General features: G+C 37.3%; 1 protein-coding gene across 24 annotated transcripts in view; it reads left to right on the top strand.

Moving 5' to 3' along the window:
* Positions 1-22,692, top strand: part of Nrxn1 (neurexin 1) — a 1,171,927-nt gene that overhangs the window by 421,580 nt on the left and 727,655 nt on the right. For 16 of the 24 annotated variants that reach the window (XM_029558644.1, XM_029558639.1, XM_029558643.1 and 13 more), the window contains 3 exons: positions 15,302-15,603; positions 17,658-17,681; positions 18,741-18,902. In XM_029558644.1, coding sequence (XP_029414504.1) covers positions 15,302-15,603; positions 17,658-17,681; positions 18,741-18,902 — 488 coding nt within the window. The remainder of the gene's footprint in view (positions 1-15,301; positions 15,604-17,657; positions 17,682-18,740; positions 18,903-22,692) is intronic. The other 8 variants (XM_029558649.1, XM_029558645.1, XM_029558648.1 and 5 more) reach the window with 1 other exon arrangement.

Consider the following 22,692-nt stretch of genomic DNA (forward strand, 5'->3'; position numbering starts at 1 on the left):
TCCAAGTATACTGTTTCATGTATCTTCTCTAAGAGTTATAAAATTGGGTACCTAAGATTAAATTTGGCTGGAACATCATGGTATGAAAGCTGGCTTACCCTGCACTGTTTCAAATGAATATTTTATTCCACCAGAGATTATCAATAGATTCAATCAAATCCATTGTAAAACATTAAAAATGTAGATAAGTGGAGTAGAAAGTGTATAGAATTTCATGTCAGAAATCTAGAGACAACCTCTATTCACATACTGAGTAGCTTTTAGCAGGTTTCTTTATTTCAGTGGTACTGAGTTCTCTTCTTTGTCAAATGATAGCTTTTACTTTATGTTTTTAAGAGTTGGTGTGGCATATCATGCAATCAATTTCTGATCCGTTTGTGAAAAGTAGAAGTCACTGTGGTGAAAGTATCATGCATAAGAGTTGTTGATAATGATGACTGGGAAGGAATGATTGCAAGCTCTTAAATTAGGAGAGCTATTTAGCTTTTAGGCTTTTATGAACTGTTGGTAGGGAAGGTATTTAGTATGAGGGGTAAAGGTAGAGACAACTTATGTCAAGAATGAGTGATAAATTATATTAAATATTCTTGCTACATCGTGTCAAGGTAAATCGTTTAAGGGAAATAATTTGTTTCAACATGGCTTTGATTTACTCATGACAAATCCAAAAGAAAACAAGAAGCATTTATGCCGATGAATGTGGAGTTGTGTCCTATCCTTGAAACCATGGAACACTCACTGTGAAATATGAACGGAAGTGTGGTGAATTATGATCTGTTATTCAAGAGGTGGTATTATTCAGTCTGTCAGAAGTTTCTCTAACTAATCAGCTTGTTTCCAAAGTTAAAAGTAGAAGTGTGCCCTGTTACTGCTGTTTTTGTATTGTTTATTTTCTTCCATTTTGTTGTGACGTTTGTACTTACTCATCCTTGGGAAGTGAGGACTTTCCATGGAGAATAAGGTGAGGGGAGATATACCACTTAAAATAAAGGAAAAGGATGGAAACTCAAGAGTTTGAAGCTGTAGGGAGTAAAAAAAAAAAAAATGGTCCATTTTCAAAAGTGCCTTGAGCTCCAGCCTTGATCAGAAAATGCTGGACCCCAGTGGATGTCTGCAGGTCTAGCTACCCCTCCACCCAAACTAAAAGTTAGGAATAGAAATTTAGTAATAGCCCAGCTTGCCTAAGGACCTGCATCTGTGGTGAGGTTATGCACCTAAAATCTTTACTAGAAGCAGGAAATAAAATGTAGAGAAGAATCTACCCATGACCTTTGTTGAGAAAAAGACAATTGTAAGTGGTAGAGGGAGAGATGAGACACAGAAGACTGTGAGGTTGTACCCTCCTGATTCCTCAGCCAGCAGGGAAAGGGAGGAAGTGACTTGGGTTCAGAATTACAACAATTGTTCCCTGCACTCAGTCGGTGCACCCAGCATTCAAGACTGACATCTGCCTTTGCAGGGTCATAAAATAAATTTCCTGGATTTCACTACTTTGAAGGTTCATTCTTAGGACTGGAAGAGGCAGTTCCGAGGGGGAGGGGGAGGTCTTCATTTCTCATTTCTCACAATCCTAAACTGGTCATTGGAATTAACCAAAATAAAAGATAGGAGTAAATCATCAGGAGGTCTATCTTGATATTATCAAATTAGAGCATGTGAATGGGGGAGGGGTGCAAATAAGCTTTTTAGAGTATTTTTCTGGGTTATTTTAATGATGTTCTTTTTTAAAAGAAACTGGTCAAGAGCTTTAGATTTACCATATTCATCTGTGCCTATCTACAGAAACCCAAGGGAATCACAAATTTAAAGATCTCCGTCTTCTAATGATAAATTTAAAATTCTGTGATACACTGGGATTTCTGAAAAAAAAATTGTAGTTCAAATATAATCAGCTGCAAATCAGCTGATGTCTATTATTTCCTTGGAGCCTAATACTTAACATGTATTATATGTAAGACTAAAAAGATGGCAATAATGTTTACATCCCAGGTAGGGTGCTCTTTCAATATTAGGTTACAATACCAATCTGCTGACAGTGTCAGGTGCTAATTAATGAACAGAAGATCTTTCTTGGAGTCCCCACCTGCATATGTCTTATAATCCTGCCCTTTCCTCCTATTCCTTGAACAGAATACTGATCCCAAAGCAGACTTCTACTACAAATTGAACTAACCACATCTGTCCTTTTGGGAAATTGAAAACTTGAAAGGCAGCTAGCTGTAAGTTTTCATAAAGCACTTGTGGTTCTGTCACCAGAGGGTGATCAGGAATCAGTTAGGATTAACAGAAAAGGAGGCACAAACAGCAGAGAACTGTAAGAGTGGAAACTATGGGTGTTACTCATATCGGTGTGGGGGTAAGGTGAGGCGTACAGACATGCTCTGTCCTCCCAACTCCTCAGTTGGAAACTGAGCTGATGAAGAATGAAATTTCATTGAATTTCAGTTGAAGTTTTAAATAACAAAATGGCTAGAAATTCAATGATTCTCCTCAAGATCATGTTGGCAAGGAGAAGAAACAATGCGTGCTTGAAAGCAGTGGCTGAGGAAACAAGACATATAGTAAATACACTTTTATGTCTATATCTCCAGTATGTCCCTTGGATTGAATATGTTTAATAAACTTACAGTATAAACATGATATTGTTTAATTCTCACAGCTACTCTATGAGATCGATTACAATACTGTCTCCATTAGCTTGACACTTTAAACCGATGACCTCCCCAAGTGTTCATTAATATGATGGTGGAATTTGGTCCAGGACATATGACTCCATACCTGATGCTCTTAAACCTACAAAGTCATGTTGGTCTCCAGGCTGTCACATGCCTACCCACCCATAGCACATTCTCCAGACAGCAACCAGACCTGCATTTTCTAATGTAAATTGAACCGTGCCATTATCTACACTACAACTCAGCAGTGGCTTCCCATTGCGCAAGGACTGACGTGCACATTGTCCCAGTCTCACTGTGCTTTAATGTTCACTAGATGATGTTTTTCTTCCTGGAGTGAACACAATGTTCCCATACTAATGGAGGTTGCAACTTTGAGTTCTTGGTTTTGAGGTTTTTCTTAGTCTAGATTGTTCGTCAGCATTTAGGGCTCAGCCTTAATGCCACCCAGGCAGGCGTTCATTCCTGTCCTGGTCACTGACACTCAGGCCACCATTTTTTTTTTTTTTTTTTTTTTTTTTCTCAGTAACCACATATAACTGTAGACTGACTTGTGTTAATGGAGGTTGCAGCTTTGAGTTCTTGGTTTTGAGGTTTTTCTTAGTCTAGATTGTTCATCAGCATTTAGGGCTCAGCCTTAATGCCACCCAGGCAGGCGTTCATTCCTGTCCTGGTCACTGACACTCAGGCCACCATTTTTTTTTTTTTTTTTTTTTTTTTTCTCAGTAACCACATATAACTGTAGACTGACTTGTGAGCAACTTGATGAGAAAGGAGACCCTGGGGGCCTTGTTTATTGATGAATTTCTGGTACCTAGAATATTTCTTCCCAACTACTGGCATCAAGTTTATGACTAAAATAAGCAAGGAGAATAATCTCTTTCTCACAGTCATATTCGGTGCTAGGGACTTTGCATGTGTTTCCTTTGGATGGAATATTCTTTTTTGTGTCTTGAAATCAAAGTCATGCCATGGATTTCCATCATGTCTTTTCTGCTTTTTGTAATTCAAATAATGTTATTTTACAATCCAAGTGGTCTAGTTTATATTGGTTTTGCTGTGAACCAATTTATTGTTGGTGTTACCTTAATATTTTGCTACAATAAATCAGATATAAAAACCTAGACCTTTAGTCAAACTTCCTAAAGAACAAGGAAATGGGTGTTGGGACATTCAGGTTTCTGTCCCCGTTCTAAGCATAATTCTTCTTTGCACTTACTACACTTGAATTTTCTTTCCCCTTCACTTGGGGCCTTGAAAATACCAAAATGACTTTGGTTCTTTGTCTCATTTAGGCATAGTAGATTCTGACTTAGCACTGTAAGTTTCTCTCATTCTTAGGTGTTCCTGTTCCAAAGTTACAAGTTCACTGATGCAGAGTAAGTGGAAAAACAGCAGCCCGAGCCCATTCTTTTCATTGGATCTCATTGCACCTAAAAATGACTCTTAGTTACAGCAGGCTATGGATGAAAATATGAGATGCAAGAACTATACGTTGTATGACTTTTTAAGTTCATTCACTAATAATTATGTCTGTTAGAATGTATAGGATATACACACCCTTTAGATTTTTGTCCAAGGTAAGCACTAAATTTCCAAATGCACTGATAATTCTAATGTAATATTTTCTAAAGATGAGACACATGGCGAATAAGAAACCAGCCATTACTTCAATGATTTAAAGGCTTTCTGCTGGGATGCATATGAAATAGATATTTAAAGCATTTATACACTAATCAGATTTACCATTACTTTTTCTCTTCTCTTCTTTTTTCCAATCAAAAGATGTAAAATAATTAAACTAGATGAGAAAATTGCCATGACATTGATATGTTTTGCCTTTAATACTTAACTCAGAAATAATTAGATACAATGTCTTTACAATTCTTGAGAAATGGCATGCATCGCAGCACTGTTAAGAATCTGTTTAACAGGAGGATCCCCAGAGTTTATATCTGAATCCACTGGAGGATCTTGCTATAGTGCAGGTTCTGTCTAGGAAGGCATCCTGAAACCCTCAGTGTCTCACTAGCTGCAAAGCATGTTAAAGGCAACAATGATACTCCCTAGACCACAGTCTGAACAGCAGGAGCTGAGAGATCAGTTTTTGAGTAATTTCATTTAACTAATCTTTCAAGTATGCTGTGAAGCTTGCCTCATTTTGTGTTACTTTCTATGATGCCATTATTTGCATTCACTTAAAAAATTAAATTTTGGCACTGGAGAGATGGCTCAGTGGTTAAGAACACTGACTGTTCTTGCAGAAGGCTGGGGTTTGACTCCCAGCACCCACATAGCAGCTAACAACTGTCTGAAACTCCAGTTCCAGGGTCCCAGGGATCCGACAGCCTCTTCTGTCTTCCGCAGGCATTACATGACACAGCTGTACTTACCTACATGCAGGCAATACACGCATATGCATAAAATAAAAATGATAAATAATTTTTTTTAAAAAAAATTAAATTTTGTTATTTGGAGGGGCTTACTATGTAGCCAAAATATTTGGGTAGTTCAAATGACAGACCTTTAGAACTAAAGGCGGTACCACTTAAAGAAAAGAAGCTTAGATTCCCATAATTTACTTCTTTATTCAGTAATCATTAGTACCTAAAGAATTCATAAAGTCTTGCAGAAAATCATTGTAAGGTCCATACTTATGAAATCATGCATTTTTTAAAAATTAATTTACCCAACGCTAAAATATGCTGGCATTCTGGAGACTGTAGAATCAGTTAGTTGGACTTGAGCCTGAGCCAACCACAGACACTGCAATACTACACACCTTATGAATGCCAGGATACTTGTCTCATACATTTCCTCTGTGTCGCTGAATCCATGCAAAGCTGACTATCCATCAGTCCACGGATGCCTACTGTAGTCTGCTGCTTCCCAGCACCTGTTGTTATTTAAGCATGCAAAGTAGTTGCACAATAGGATTTGGAAAGCATTGTAATAGAATTTTGGAGCATGTCTTGTTTTCTTTTGAAAAGATGTGCTCAAGTTTACGCTACCTTCCGTCATGAAGAAGAGGTTCTTCTAATGCAATATCTAAAAATTAAGGGAGTCTGTGGCTGGAATCAAGACAGCCAGGATTCTGTTCTGTTTCTCTCCCAATTAGTATGTTCCCATAATTTGTCTTTGGAACCCTCATTCTGATAAACAAATGAGAATATTGATCTAAATAATACTGAAGTTTTCTTTAAATTTCATATTTAATGATCTCATCTATATTACTAAGAATTTGCCTTTTCTTTGGGTTATTTCATTGGAATTTGGTTCATTTCTTGATCAGTTGCTTTGAGGTTTACTAAGATGAAATAAAACCTTGAATGAATGTTTTGTAAAACATACCTTCTTGCTTAAAACAATAGCAGTTAGCCTCAGAATTTGTATGTATTCAATTATATTTAGGAATTCTAGGGGACTGGAGAGATGGCTCAGTGGTTAAGAACACTGGTTGTTCTTGCAGAAGACCTCGGTTTGAATCCCAGCACCCAGATGGCAGCTAACAACTGTTTGTAACTCCAGTCTCAGGGGATCCAACAGCCTCTTCTGATCTCCATGGGTGTTGCATGACTCTGGTGCACTTACCTGTATGCAGGCAATACACACATACACATAAAATTAAAATAATAAATAAAATTTAAGAAAGAATTCTAGGGCTGGAGAGCGATTTGGTATTTAAAAGAACATACTATTCTTTCAGAGGACACAAGTTCGGTTTCCAGGACCTTCATCAAATGGCTCACCACAGCCTGTAACTCCAGCTCCAAGGGATGGATGTGATGCCCTTTTCTGGCTTTGGCAGGCACCTACATTCATGTGTACATAATTAACAAAATAATTTGAAATTAAATTTAATGAATTCCAGGGACTCAAAGAGGATATGCACACATTCTCTAATGAAAACTGCAAAAAAAAAAAAAAAAAAAAAAAAACAAACCCTGGAGTTTGATGAAATAAAACAATTCAAGATATGAGAAAAATTTAATAAAAGATATAATTTCTGAAGAAAAGCTAAACAAATAAGTTTGAAATTAGAGATTCAGTCAGTGAAAAACTCAGTGGAAAGCGACATCAATAGAATATATAAAGAAAGAGAGACTCTCAAGGCATGAAGGCAAGGTAGAGGAATTGGATCAAAGAGAATATTCTGTCTGCAATAACCAAGGAACAAAACATGCAGGCACTCTGGGGCACCATAAAAAGAGGTATAGAAAAAGCAGAGAAAACTCAGATTCAAGGTACAAAAATACTTGTAATAGTCATAGAAGAAAATTTCCCCAAATCTAAAGAAAGAGATGCCTATCAAGCTTTGAGAGGCTTACAGAGCAGGAGATAGACAAGACCAGATCCTCCATTCTATATATCCCCAAAGGAATAAAGTTGAATATCACCAGCAACAGAAGCTACGGAAAGTACATAAACTAATGGAGACTAAACTATACATCACGGAATGAAAACCAGGTCAAGGGGCATATCAAGACAGAAACTGTAAAAATTCTTAGAACTAAGTGTAAATACAAAGAAAACGTATCAAAATCTATGGGACGCAATGAGGAAATTTATAATACTCAATGCCCATATCAAAAAAATTTGAGAGATCTCATATTAATAACTTAATGATGAATCTGGAGGCCTTTAATAAAAGAATACCCAAAAACAGTAGAAGGGAAGAGATAATCAAAATCAGGGCTGAAATTAATAAAATAGAAATGGAAACAAAAAAGAATAAATGAAACAAAGAGTTGGTTCTTTGAAAAGATTAAAAAGACTTACAAACTATTACCCAAATTAACAAAATGAAAGACTGGGCCCAAATTAATAAAATCAGAGATAAAAATGAAACATTACAACAGATGCTGAAGAAATTCAGAAAATAATGACATACTTTGAAATTCTATATTACACCCCACTAAAAATTACAGCCAATTACAATCCCTCATGGTTACTCTCCAGAACTTAACAGTAAGGTCCTATTTCAGAATACATCACATAACCAAGTCACAGAACATGGAGAAATCAAGGGCCTACCTACTAGGAAGCTTTCTCCTTACTGGCTAGCTTTCATAGTGTTGAAAGGTGCTGTACATGCTACCAGAAGAGGAAAGTAATCATCAGTCTTACCCAGCTGTGAATGTTGCAAGCTACAATAAATAATTAGTGGCCCTCCAAGATACACCCACTAATGCAATACTGGCACAAATTTATGGAAGTAATTACCCTCTGATTGGATTTAAAATCTGCTCCATGTGATGGAAAGCATATCTAGCATGGTTTGGGGGCCTAAGAACCTGTGGCTAGGGGCTGGAGAGATGGCTCAGCAGTTAAGAACACTGGCTGTTCTTGCAGAAGACCCGGGTTCAAATCTCAGCACCCACATGGCAGCTAACAACTGTCTGTAACTCCACTTCCAGGGTATCTGATGGCCTCTTCTGTCTTCCCTAGGCATTGCATGACATGGGTGCACTTACCTACATGCAGGCAATACATGCATACACATTAAAAAAAAAAAAAAACCATGGCTTGATAGATCCTAAGCCCTAAGCAAGAATCTGCTAATAATATGCGAATCTTACTAAATGGACGTAGTATTGAAATGACTCCTAGGGACTTATTGCTATACCCATAGATTAGCACATCTCTCAACACCCAAAGCAAAGTTTTCTCTTGCATTAGAAGGCAATTAACACAGAGATCCACAACTGATCAATGTGGAGAATAAGAGATGCCAGATTTCTGTATTACATGCACCTCCCCAAAACAGGGAACTTTGAGAAGAGGGACCAGAAAGAGTGCAAGAGCTGGAGATGGTGGGTGACTACAAAGAAACAGTACTTTTCCAGACAGCAGGGCAGCCTCACACAGGAACCCAGAACATGGTGAGAACATGAACAAGACCAATTCGCACTCAAGTCAGTCAAATAGAACTCATAGAGGGAGTAAATGGTCATGGACTCCTATTTCTATTTGAGGATCTGTTGGCCTTTGATAGCTGTTAGGAGAGGAATAGTCAGTTTCCTTTAAGGGTGTGACCACTAGTAGGCCAACCACAATCTGGGGTATGTTTCACACTCAAGAGTATTTGGGCAACACATACTGAACTCTTTCTGGGTGGAGGGGGCTGGGAACTAAAAGAACATGAGGTTGGATGGGTAGAGAAGTAAGGTGCTCTGGGAAGAGTTGGGGGAAATATGATTAAAATACATTGTATGAAATTCTCAAAGCATTAATAAAAATATTTTAAATTGGATATTCCGTCAAATTGAAAAATCTAAGACAAATGGAAAATTTTCTCTCTCTATATGACCTCCCAAGGGTAAATCAAGATGAAATAAGTAATTTAAATAAATCTATAACAAGCAATGTGTTAGAAATAATAATTAAAATATCCCAACTAAACAAAACCCAAAGCCAGAATGTTATAAAACAGAATTCTACCAGACCTTCTACATAAAACTAACACCAATACTCTTCAGATTATAGCATAAAATAAAGTAGGAAGGAGCACTTCCAAATTATTTTATGAAGCCAATTGTATTAGTTGCTTTTCTGCTACTGTGATAGAACACCATGGCCAAAGGTAATTTATGGAAGAATGAGGATCTTTTGCTTATAGTTCAAGAGGGATAAGAGTCTTGCAGGCAAGAGGCCATGGTAACAAGAGGAGGTCATGGTGACAAGAGCAGGAGGCTGGGAGTTCACATCTTCAATGGCAAACACTAAGTAGAGAAAATAAACCAGAACCAGGCTATTGACTCTCAGAATATGCCCTGAGTTGTGTGTTTCCTCCATCAAGGCCACACCTCCTGAATATTCCACAACCTCCATCCAAACAGTACCACCAACTGGGGAACAAATGTTCAAATATTTGAGCCAATGAGGACATGTCTCATTCAAACCGCCACAACAGTATTATCCTGATACCCAAACCAAACAAAGATTGAACAAAAAAAGAGAAAATATAGGCCAATCTCTCTAATGAATATTCTCAATAAAATATCTGCAAACAAAATTCAAGAGCACATAAAAAATCCTCCACAATCAAGTTAGCTTTATCCCAGAGATGCAAGGATTGTTCCACATATGTGGAACAATAAATATAACTTGCCACGAAAATAGATTGAAGGACAGAAATCACATGATCTTCTCATTAGATACAGATTATGCCTTTGACAAAATCCCACATCCCTTCATGATAGACGTCCAGGGATCATATCACAACATAATAAACGTAATAGGCAGCAAGGCCGCAGCCAACATCATACTACATGGTGAAAAAGTCAAGACGAGTACAAGGATGGCTACTCCCTCCATTCTTGTTCAGTAGAGTGCTTAAAGTCTGAGCTGGACACTGAGTGAAGAGAAGGCGATAAAACATACACAGGAAAGGAAGAAGTCAAGTATCCTTATTTGTAGATAATATGGCTCTGTAACTAAAAGATCCTAAAGATTCCACCAGAAAATTCCTAGAGCTGATGAACGCATTCAGCAAATAAGCAGGATGTAAAATTAGCACAAAAATATTAGTTGCCTTACTATATATCAACAGCAAATACACCAAGAAAGAAATCAGGGAAACCATCCCACAGCCAATAGTCTCAAAATAAATCTTGAAATAAATATAATCATAAAAGTAAGAAATGTGTATATTAAATCTTTGAGACATTGAAGAAAGAAGTTGAAGACTATGGAAAGAGCTTCATGTTCATTGTTTGGTAGGATTGATATTCTGAAGTAGAAAAATGAAGTAGGTCAGCCATCCACTCATATTTTTTTTTGGTCTTTTTGAGACAGGGTCTCCCTGAACCCCAGCTGCCCTGGAACTCACTATGTAGACCAGGCTGGCCTTGAACTCACAGAGATCTGCCTGCCTCTGCCTCCCGAGTGCATATTTTCTTTTTTGTTTAGTTTTCAGTTATTGTTTTTTGTTCCTGATTTTATGTTTAATACAGTCTTAGAGTCACATTATTATAGCAAAGCCTTACAAATGTGTGTGAGTTGGGATTATGTCTAAAATAGCAAATTCATCAACAGAAGTACTGTAGGGCAGTGTCTTGCTCTAGGGAACCAGCCTGACAAGTCTTCCTCCAAGTTGGGACAACTGGATTCCTCTCTGCTCATTATTGTTCTGAGAATGTCAGGTACTTTTCTTAGAGATTGTTTATTTAGTGAAGTTTAATGAATTTTAAAGCTGTGGAAATAAAGACCAAATTAATGAGCTGGTACCTCATGACTGGGAAATGGAAAATCCATCGCCTGGATAAAATGGAAATCATTCAGTCTGCCTTTGTCTTTCTTATAATGTAGAAACACTGACTCTTTCTGTTGAAAGGGATCCATGTCTTCAACTTATCCTCTAAAAATTGAAAAACTTTTACAACATCCAGTTCAGTGTATGCCTTATCTTTAAGGCTTCTCTAAAGGAGAAATTTGCTTTTGTATCATATGGAATAATCAGCATATGGATAACCATAAAGAAAAATGAATCATATGGGGATACAATTGGGATAGATGATATCAGTCAGGAAGACATTATTCTTCTTAAAGGACATGATTCCTGATATGGGAAGCTACTCTCATATCCCCCATCTTCCTTTAGCGAGATTAAAACTTAGTGCAGGATTTCATCTAGAAGAGTTTTAGCATTTCAGTAGATACCCAGCTACACCATACTATCCAGAGAGAAATTTGAGAACAGGTATGAGCCGCCTCCCACTGAAACTCAGACTCATCATCCTTCTTTTATGTGCTTTCCAGTGTGCAGTCAAGGATTAAGTGGGTCTTTGTAGCATCTTTATGTTGGTAATTTATTGTCTATGTCTTAAAATGAATTTGCTCTACTTTTTAACCTGCTATGGCCGAATCATAATTAGTCCCAGTTCATTTGGCTAGCTTGATTAGAATTAGGTGTGTTCCCATCAAATTTACTTTGATAATATCAGAAAGTTAAGAAGTAGAATTCTAACTTTCCAATTGAATTTTCCTTCAGAAAACTGGATGACCAAGGTCTGCTTATTTTTATTTAAATTATGGATTTGCAGAAATTGAATACAGCTAAATCCAGTGGCAAGATCCTCTTCTACCTGTATAGAGCAACATGAAGCTAACTGACAAAGCACTTGCACAAGTGCTCCACGTTTACAAATTGCTTGTTCTCATTTTTTTTTCTGTGATCTTATATGTAACATGTCTATAATTAGTGGTACTATCTCTTCATCTTGACATCAATTGATCACATTATTATTATATTGATGCCACCTACGTATTTTTCTAAATCTTATGACATTTCTGTGAAGAATAAATTATATCAAGGAATATTAATATAAAATGAAAAGTTTTTAAAATGTGATCATTAAAAATATTACTGTTGCTAATGTTTGAATTTTCACTAATAATTGTGCAATTAATATAAGCAATGTCTTGCTTATATCATCCAATTAATCAAGGAGAAAATATCTGATCAAGACAACTTAATTTGTGCTTGGTCAATTAGATTGTTTAAATTTATACGGAAAATATTACATTTGCTAAGCACCACACAAATGATAAATATAGATGACTGAGTTGTTGCGTTCTGAGCTTACTATAACCAACACCCAAATTAGGAGCAGAATCTCAGCACCTCTACAAGGTTAGATATATATATATTATTTAATGAATTTACCAATTTATATTATTTATATAATTATCCAGGGTGTGATCTGTTTATTTTGGTTCTATCTCTATAATTTTTCTTTTAAATATTGATTTATCAGCATCCTTGCCAGATTTTATTGTATTCTTTGTGATTAATAGGAAATGAAAGTATCTTTCTCATATTTTTATTTCATTTTATTCTTATGCTTTTAGGTATTATTGATCATTTGACTTTGTTCATTTTAACTTGGATAAATTCATCAACATTTTAGTACTGTTGCATAAGACTTATCATGCTTTTGTATCATGACTTCTTGTCTTACAAAACTTCTACAGATTCCCTGCCCCAGTTTTAGCCCTGGTATAGCTTGCATTGATCTTTTTTTCACTTTCTTCATGTAGATAACTAGATATCCCATCACTACTTATTAACTAGTGCTGCTATCATTTCCTCACTTATCTGAAATGCCTAACTTAATATAAATCATTTTCCTTTATATTTATGAGTATCTTTATTTTCATCAACTTTACACAGACAAGTTGCCTCTTCTGTTTCTTTGTTTTATCTTGGTTATTTTGACCTCTTTGTTTTTCCTGTAGAACTTTTCCAAACAAGTTTTTGTATAAACTTTAAACAGTCACTGGAATTCTTATTAAAATTGTACTGGAGCTATAGATTTGCTTTTATTTGTTAGAACACCAGGTTGCCCCAGTATACACAGGAACCCTGTAGGGTTTCTAAAACATATTACCAAGTCAAAACATTTTCATGGATCATCTTTGGCCTTTCAGCTTACACAGCTATGATTTGCTAACTTCTCATGATTGTCCTCATTGTAATCTTTATATGATTCCTGTGTTTATTCTTGGCTTCCAGTATTAGATGTGCTTTTCAACATTTTACTGAATTAAAATATTGATAGTAGAAATCCTGGGACTGTCTCTGGTCTTTAAAAGAATGTTATACATTTTTAAATTAAATATGCTACATGTTTTATAACATCTTCTACATTTATCCCATTGGATAGGCAATAAGAATAAAATCTACCACTAGTCAATATTAGCAAAAGCCTACACTGACTGCCTTGCTTTAGCCTCATACCAATCCTGAAAGATCAATATTGTCAACCATTTCAGAAACTGGGTTTTTAAAAGATGTGTAATTTCCCTCAGTGACAGTTATCAAATGGCCACTTTGAAATCTAAATTCATAATTTGCTGTAGCCCAGTGTTGAGCCACATATCATATTAAACTGACCAGTGAAGTAAACCTCTCTATTCCAATCTTTCTAACCCAGAACTTGGCTCCACTGCTTTTCAGTGGAGCTGAAAAACCATCAGGAAAATGGGAGATGCTCAGTCACTTTTACATAGGGCAACACTCAGTCACTTTTGAATGCTTGAAAGAAAGGGACTCTTATATGAATTGGGTTGTTTTTCCAGAGATTCTCACTTAAAATGTGTGTGCTGAATGCTTGACTTTTCTTTTTACTAACAGTCACTGGGGATTCTAACAGGGCTAGTGCCCTGGTCTAAGTATCTATAACCACTTGAGGTAGTTTCTACATCAAGAAAGTCAGGCCATTTGGCTTGGATGAGCTGAAATCTTGCTTAGGATGCTCACTCAATCAAACTAACAAATTAAGCTACCAATCAAACTAACAAATTAAACTACCAGCTGAAAGTAGCCCAGAAGTAGAAGCCTGTTGCAGGGGTAGGCATGGTGTCACAAAGCTGTAGCCTCAGCCCTCAAAAGGCAGAAGGATCATGAGCTGGAGGCCAGCTTGGCCTACATAGTGACACACTACCCCAAACAAAACAGAAAATCAAATCAGAAGAGAATAAAACCCAAAGCCTTATTGCCTGAGGAAGAGTAAAATTCATGCTGGTATTTGAAAATTCCAGGGCAAAACAGGGATAGAGTTACCAGAGGAACAGATTAAGTGCCTCCAATTATACTTAAAATTCTATGTGTATAATTTGTCACAAGCTGATATTTGTATTTGTATTTGTATTTTAGTTTTTGTTTGTTTAGGGCTTTTTGTTTGGTTTGGTTTGGTTTTGGGTTCGTTATCATCACTGCCTGGGAAGTCAGAGGAAATTTGGTTTACATCTTCTTTTGTTACTTTACTTCAAGTGTGCTTTCCAAGTGACCACATTTCTGTTTGATCTGTCAGGCATGTTGTAGAATCCACGTTGTAAATTTAAGTACACTAAAGAGTGAGATCCTTTAGCATGTTGAGACTTGATTTGCATGCTATTCCCATGATGTTGTTCTAGGATTCTTACCAATCTCAAAGCAGCTAGCTCTACCATCGGCTTGGTGAGACTAGGAAAGAATTAACAATCCAGCTGACTCCACTGAACTTTGTAAAGTATCTCTTTCCAGGAGGAAAAAGGGAACACACACTCTATAGAAATCTATTTATTCCCAGGTCAATTTTTTCTTTAGAAAATTTTTTATTGTCTCTCAATGATTAAAATACGTGTCTCTACATTGAGGAAGATCTTTGGATATAAACGTTTCACTAAAAATTGAAATAACTCCTCAGCTAGTGTTAAAACTGTTGTGAACATACTGAAATCCATTGTTACCAGCAGAGTGGAAGCATCCAATATGGGTTTATAGCTCCTTATTCATGCCCTAAGGATAACATAGAACTACATTGTCTGATCAGAACTTTTGCAGTGATACTTAAAAGTTAATTGAGTTTTCAAGAATGCCACTTTTAGCTGCTGTAGTTGATGGGCTAATACTTGAAGTTTACTAACAATATGCTACTACTGTAGCATCATTTGACTTCTTTGGCTGGGCTTTTGTTTTGAATATTTGTTAAGCAGGGATCCACTGGGGGCTGACTAGTAATTGCTTCTATTAGTATCTGCTGACTTGCATAGTACGTATTGACTTATGCATGTATCTATCTGTTGCTGACTTGCACAGTATACGTATTGACTTATGCATGTATATATCTGTTTTCCTCTAGGAAAAGAAGAATACATTGCCACTTTCAAAGGATCTGAATACTTCTGCTACGACTTGTCTCAAAACCCCATTCAAAGCAGCAGTGATGAAATAACTCTGTCCTTTAAAACTCTTCAGAGGAATGGACTGATGCTTCACACAGGGAAATCAGCTGATTATGTCAATCTGGCCTTGAAAAATGGAGCTGTCTCTCTGGTCATTAATTTGGGATCAGGGGCCTTTGAAGCACTAGTGGAGCCCGTGAATGGAAAGTTTAATGATAATGCCTGGCATGATGTGAAAGTCACCAGGAATCTGCGTCAGGTAACAGCGCAGTGGATAAGACAGTAACTGGCCTTGTTTCTCACTACAGCTGTGTGTGTGGTACTTGCAAACCCTAACAACACAATGCAGGGCTCCTCAGAGTTGCTGTACAGATTAGCTTCTTCTTCTGAGATGAATCTTCCTGCCATACTTGAGCAGGGGCATATCTAGAAAGTTCTGGGGGCCCAAAGACTATTTTAATACAGTGACATATGATCATTTCCCAGAGCACTGCAAGGATATCACTGTGACCTGCCCTTCCTGTGACGTGTGTGATTTTGTTGTGTTTTTTTCTTTCTTTCTTTTGTTTCTTTGTTTGGTTTAAAATTATAATTTTCATAGTGATCATTTGGAAGCATGCACACTGGGGTCATTAAATCACAGTTCCTTTTTTGTAGTTTAAAAAAAAAAGTGTGTTTATAATTTGGGATTGCATCAATCCCAACTTCTTCTTCCTACCCCTGAAATGGGCACACAAGAAGTCCCTGATGGGAAACATCAACCTTGGGGGTTAGTCTATCTTCTGAAGATTTTGTTTTTTTGAAAGTATTTATTTTTTAGCACAGATACTTTAACGTCTAAATGACTCTGTAAGATCACTTCATCTTCTAGATGTCCATCTGTATTGGACTGTATTTTTAAAAATTTTTGCACAAGGCTGTATAGTAGGGAGACAGCCATTCTTTACTGACTCTATGGGTCTACATATACTGTATGTTTCTAATGTGACATATTACAGTATATTTACAGCTGAAGGCAGAATACATTGCTCTTATATTTTGATCATTATGAGTTTGGGTTATCATTTAAAATTTTTATTAGATTATAGTGTATCATTTTCTTAAATATTGACAGTGACTAAATTTTATGGTAAATGCTAATCTCAAGCTAATATCCTTAACATATTTGTTGTTTCTCTGAACAGTTGCAGAATGACTGACTGTCTCTGGTATCCCTTTACTAAAACAGCCCTCTCTTTCTGAGCTGTTAACTAACCTTTTCCTTCCCACTTCTGAAAGACTTCAGCTATCTTAGCTAGAGAAGTAAAAAGGAGCTCTAGGAGTGGAAAGCTAGTCTAATTAAGCCAAATAAGTAAAACCTAAAAGTTCTGAGAGTCTTTTCAGATGCCTTATGAACATGGGAGGGGCCTCAAGCTTCCTACTGCCTTGGGAGAGGGCTGCCCACCACCAGTGTAGCTGTAGACCATGGGTTTCCTGTAAGTCTGTCTCTTTGGTTTTCCGTTTTCATTTTTTTTCCCCCTCAGATACTCAGCAAGAGACTGGAGGCTCATTTAAGAGGAACACAGAAGGAAGGGTGGGTCTTGAGAAGCCCACTTTCTAGATTTGCCTTTGCTCAGGTTACAAAACAAATTGAGAACCGGTAACTCCAAGGAAGCAGTTTCTGTAGCCAGGGTGCATGTGTGGCAGGACAGATTACAAACAAGTCCATTCTACTCATTCTGTGTCAGGATCTTTGCTTTGTTTCATTGCAGTAAACTGTGACCCTAAAGTCCATCAATATGACCGAAGGAAGTTTTGGAGTTGAGGAGCAGTCCTTGTATGCTGCAAAATTGAGTAGCAGGGCAATGCCAACCAATTCCTACTGATTTGCTCGGGCTGGGGTGGGGCCGGGGTGGAGGGGGGGTAATGATGGGCCTAGGGTGGCAGTGGCCAGCTGATGAGCTTTAGGCCTTTGAATGAATCCCTGGTAGATGTCTTTGTCTCTCAGATGTACTCAGGCAGACAGAGGGAACATTGCCATGTGTCTGTTTCTGTCTAGCGGCCAGAGATGAACCACAATGGCAGGAACAGAGTATGACCTCTCTGGGAGGCCTATTTGTTAGTCTGCTTTTTTCTTGTAAAATTTTTTTGCCCTTTTTCTATGTTACTAACATGCTTAATAACTAACATGTCATTCATGGAATGTTTCATTCTACTAACCGTTACCTGAATCAAAAAATGTACTAACATGGTAGAGACCATCATATTTTTTAAGTAACGATCGTTATTCTGTTCACAGTTTTTAATTTCCTTTCTCCCCCCTTCTCCACAAAGCACTCAGGCATTGGACACGCTATGGTAAACAAACTACATTGTTCGGTAGATATCATTCTAATTGTTTCTTATTTTGGGTTTGCCGTGTGTTTTCTTTCTTTCTTTTAACTGTAGACATCATTAACAAAAGAGGAACTGCGGTTGGTACTCTTCTGCTTACTTTGACCTCCTTCTTTTCATCCGTTGTTGACTTTCTTATTTTTTACCTGTTCCTGTCAACTTCTGTTTTCCAACTCACCTGTAGGGGCATCGTTAACGTTTCGAACGTTTTTTGCATCCAGCTGTGGTTAACACGGGATAAGAAAATGGTGGCTGGCCCGAGTGACCGCAGGCTCAGCCAGTCTCTAACCATTCATGATGCATGGCATGAAATCTTGATTTGGGAATGTTGGAGATGCCACGCCCACTCATCTTTACGTCACCATCCAGCAGTTATCTTTCTCCTTTGGTTCTCCCGTCTCTTTCCTTTCCTTTCTAACCTGTACTGTACCTCCTGCATGCGCATCGCGAGTGCCGCTTCGCTGGTCGTTTTGCCTCGTCTTCCCCCAGCATGATTTAGGCACTTGCATGCTGAACAACTGCTGCTCAATAGTGCAAATATTGACTTTGCTGGGAATAGCTTGCGCCTTTTCTGTTCACGAGGTGCACGTTGTGATTAGTGAATAACAGACAACTAAACTTTACTAATGTGTACACCAGCAAAACTAACCTAGGAGGCATTCTACTAACACCATTTTTGTGTCTGCTAAATAACTTTTGAGTTGCAGTAGGGACAATGCTGACACTAGTTCAATAATCAGTTAACTCTCTAACTAGTTTAGCTACCTCAGGACTAGATGGATAGAATCCAAGAATAAACCTCAAACAGACATGAAAATGGGTTCCGCCATAGGTCTAAAACTGAAAGCCAAACAGTAAAAACAAAAATGAAACAAAAAACAAAAAGAAAAAAAAGAAAAAAGAAAAAGAAAAACAAAACAAAAAATAGAATAAAACAAAACAAAACACAAAACAGGCATATCCCAGGATTACAGTATCTAGGTCTGAGTATAGCGTGTCCTTTCCCTGTGCTTTGTTATCTAGGTGACAATATCAGTGGATGGGATTCTTACCACAACGGGCTACACTCAAGAAGATTACACCATGCTGGGGTCTGATGACTTTTTCTATGTTGGAGGCAGTCCCAGCACAGCCGACCTTCCAGGGTCCCCAGTCAGTAACAACTTTATGGGCTGTCTCAAAGAGGTAAATACCGCTGTCACGGAACCATTCTTAACTCATGATCTTTTTTTTCACAGATGCGGACTGAGAACACTTTTACTGGCAACCTCTTGTGCCCAGTCAATGGCACAACCGTAAATTCAGCTTTGTGTTGCTTGTGTATAGTCGGGGTAGAGGGCGACTCATAGACTGCTATGAGGAACTGAGTTCCCCGTCTCACAGTGGAGATCTGCTTGGAGACCTATGGATCAGTTCTCTGAGGAAGTTAAACAGAGATGTGGATCTAAAGTCGTACTAAGTTCATTTCTAGCTAACTGCCTGAGATATTGTGCACATAGAGATGACCGGTTTTAAAATTAAGGGAAATGGAAGAAAAAATTAGGCTATACCAGAAAAAGACTACATAAAGCAATAACAACAACAATAATAATGCTTCTAATAATGAGACTATAGGATGAAATAGGGTTGTGCCTTTTTTATAACTATGTATTGAAAGAAGGAGAGCTGTGTCATTTGTGATCTGGTGAGTTTATGTGATCATTACCTAGAAAAAGCAGAGGTACGGAGAATAATTTCACCCTCCATACTCAGCTGTCAGTGTTTGTTGTAAAATTTCATAGGGTTACAATTTGTGGGGGAAGACCAGAAAGGCCTTGAATTTCAATTTTATTTTCCATAAGAGCTAGCTTTAAAAAGTCCATTCAGGTGCCATGTTATTTTTCTGGTTACTAGAGCCAGAGGTTTTTCCTGTGTTGTATTGCTGCAGTTGAGTGGTATGGACTTCTAAATGTAAAGTGGGGTAATGACAAACTTACTAATTGTTTAGCAATAGGTGCTGTTGATGACAAATGCGAGAGCGTGTTTTAGTCTAAAGATAATATTGTAATCTCATAAATTTGATTGAGGGATTTTTTACTTTATTTTCACTCATCAGTGAAAAACAGTCACTGCTGAGTCATGCTTGCCCATCTTCCACATACCTGAGCGTGCTGGAACTCCAGTGCCCTGTGTGTGTGTGTGTGTGTGTGTGTGTGTGTGTGTGTGTGTTAAACGGCCCCAAGGAAGATCAGATCAGCTATAGTAACACCTGCATGCAGTTTCCCAGAGCTGAATCCAATCATACTTTGGGGAGAAAATTTACTCTCTCAGAAATTGAATTTTGCACTGTGAAAACATAAAATATGACTTAATGGTCTTTGTTAAGCCAATAAGCTATAATAAATCAATAAAATAGTAATTATCATTATGATGGAAGCACTATTAATGTTTACAGAATCCTTTGGGTTTATTTATTTTGACTCTCAATTCTCAAGTGATCCCCACAATATAGGTAGTCTGTATTTTGGGGGAAAGGGTTTGAGACAGGGTCTTCCTTGTAGCCTCCGCCAGCCTGGAACTCACTATGTAGACTATGCTGTCCTTGATCTCACAAAGATCCACCTGCCTCTATATTCCGAGTGCTAGGATTAAAGGTAAGCAGTACCACCACACCTGGCTTTTTTATCTGCATCTTTCATACAAAAAAAAAATGGGCATTCAGAACAGGTAAGTTGTTTGAAGAAAGACCTCTAAATATTAAGGATTTTAAGCCTTGAGTTCAGTACTGGTAACTGCCATAATGTACCATGTCCCAACAAAAGTACTTTGCTAATTCATTGCCTTTGAAGATTGTACAAAGCACTGAGACGAGGGTGAGTGTAGTGAGAGAAGAGTCCTAACAGGATGATGTGTGAGTGTAGATTCACCGTGGTCTGGACAGGCAGAGGACAGAGGCAGTAGTTCAGGTTGGGAAGAAACACACCCAAAACATAATTTAATTTTGCAAAGAGATTCCTGAAATCATTCTCTGGTTGTGGGACATGGGGACAGAACAACCTCACAAAGTACCCACACCACACTCCTTATTGCCCTTGTGTAACTGGCATAGGTCCTGCGTCTATCCTAGACAGGAAAAGAACCAAAAAGCCAAGAAAAGAACCAAAAGCCAAGGATCTTTAACAAGAATGCAAGTGTATGCAAAGAGCATCTTCAGGCATCCTATGAAAAATAAGGATTTCTATGATGCCTGAGTTCCCCTGAGACAGGTGGTCTTTTGCCAGTTCTCCATTGAGTAAGCAAATCTTTGTGTTTATGAAACTGCAGTTAATGCCCTTCATCTGACATAATAGCTTCAAATCACGCAGTACTTCAAATTAACATCTTTACTATGCAAGTGCTTATGGGTTGTTATATCTCAGTATTCATCTTTCTGTACTAATAGTTTAATCACAAAATATATGACAGCACAAAAAATGAAAGAAAAGAATGCCACATGGTCTTTTAAGTATGCTTTAGCCTGAAGCTACTGAGTGTATAAATGATGTGTTCACTCTCTGTTTTCTGTAGAATTTGCAGACAAATCCTTCCCACTTTTCTCCATTCTGTAGCTTGGAGAGTGTGCTGGGTACAAGTGCTTAGTGTTTATTGCAGAATTGTACTGTCATTCACTTTAGTCCTTCACATAACAGAAAGGCTACTGATAAAATCAGTCTATAAATCAAAGAATATTCTATTGGAGGACTTTTTGATAGTTCGTAATTTCTATCTGTGTCTGAATCATCATTTATAATGGCTGCTCTTCCTGTTCTGAATTGAAATAGTGAAAAAACACCACGAATTTTGAGTTAAATCACCTTACTTTGTAGAGTTCTTGACTAGGAGTATACAGATGTGCTTTCTCATGTTTGTTTTTCTAAGCCCTGACATAGATTTCTTAGTTTGTACCACATTGTATGCCTTAATTACAACTTAATTTATTGCTTATTATATTTTTATTTTAGTCTATTACTTAATATCCCTTAGGATAGGAGATTCTAAGAACACCTTTATGAAGTCACAGAAGAAATTTTGGAATAGGAAGAATCCTGACAATCTTTCTTCAAGTCAAAGCTCCATTTTTTAAAAATTATTTATTTAATAACCACATAATTAGTAGAAGCATTTCATTACAAAAGCAATGACTTACTCAATAAGAATTTCAGGAACAAAGATGCATCTCTTTCAAACTTGGCTGTAAATTTTTAGGTTCACAGTTGAATTAATATAGTTACACAATAATTGAACTCAGTATAAACCCTGTAAGACATAAAATTGAATGAGATTTTAACCCTTAAAAAAGATATCCATTTTGTTTAAAAATATAGTTTCAGAAAGACTCATTTTTAATGCAACTAACACTTAGATATCTGCACATGCATCTCTAATTTCTATATATCTGATTATTACTGGTCAGTCAGTTACTTTCTGAGATCCTTGGCACCTGACCATGGATATAAAGTCATCAGGTAGATTTGAATGATAATGTTTTTTACCTCTACTAATTAACATGAAGCAAATATTTATGCTTCTTCATCAATTATAACTCATTTTTCAAATTTATTGATTTTTTTGTGTGTATTTCATAAAGATCATCCCAAACAATCTTATTCATCTATATACCCACATACCAAATGGTAGCCTCCCATAGTCCTCCCACCACCCCTGGAGCCCATATACTCTGTCATCCCTGTTACTGTGCACTCTGTTGTCAGTGCCCTCAGCCATTCCCCAGTGCTTGTCCATCCACTGAATCTAGTTAGCTTACATAGAGTTCCTTGTTTTAGGAAGATCAGCTCTTCTTCATCTAGCAGCAATCAGTTGTCAGTATTTCTTTAGATAAGATTGGGGTCTGCTGTTCATTTTCCCACTTCTATGCTGGGTACCATCTGGGAGTCTCTTGGGCCACCCTAGCTAACAACTCAAAGGAAGGTATCTCCTGTCTGGCATTGTTTCTTGC

This window comes from Nannospalax galili, unplaced genomic scaffold (assembly GCF_000622305.1).
Source record: "Nannospalax galili isolate Female #2095 unplaced genomic scaffold, S.galili_v1.0 scaffold286, whole genome shotgun sequence".
Taxonomy (NCBI): domain Eukaryota; kingdom Metazoa; phylum Chordata; class Mammalia; order Rodentia; family Spalacidae; genus Nannospalax; species Nannospalax galili.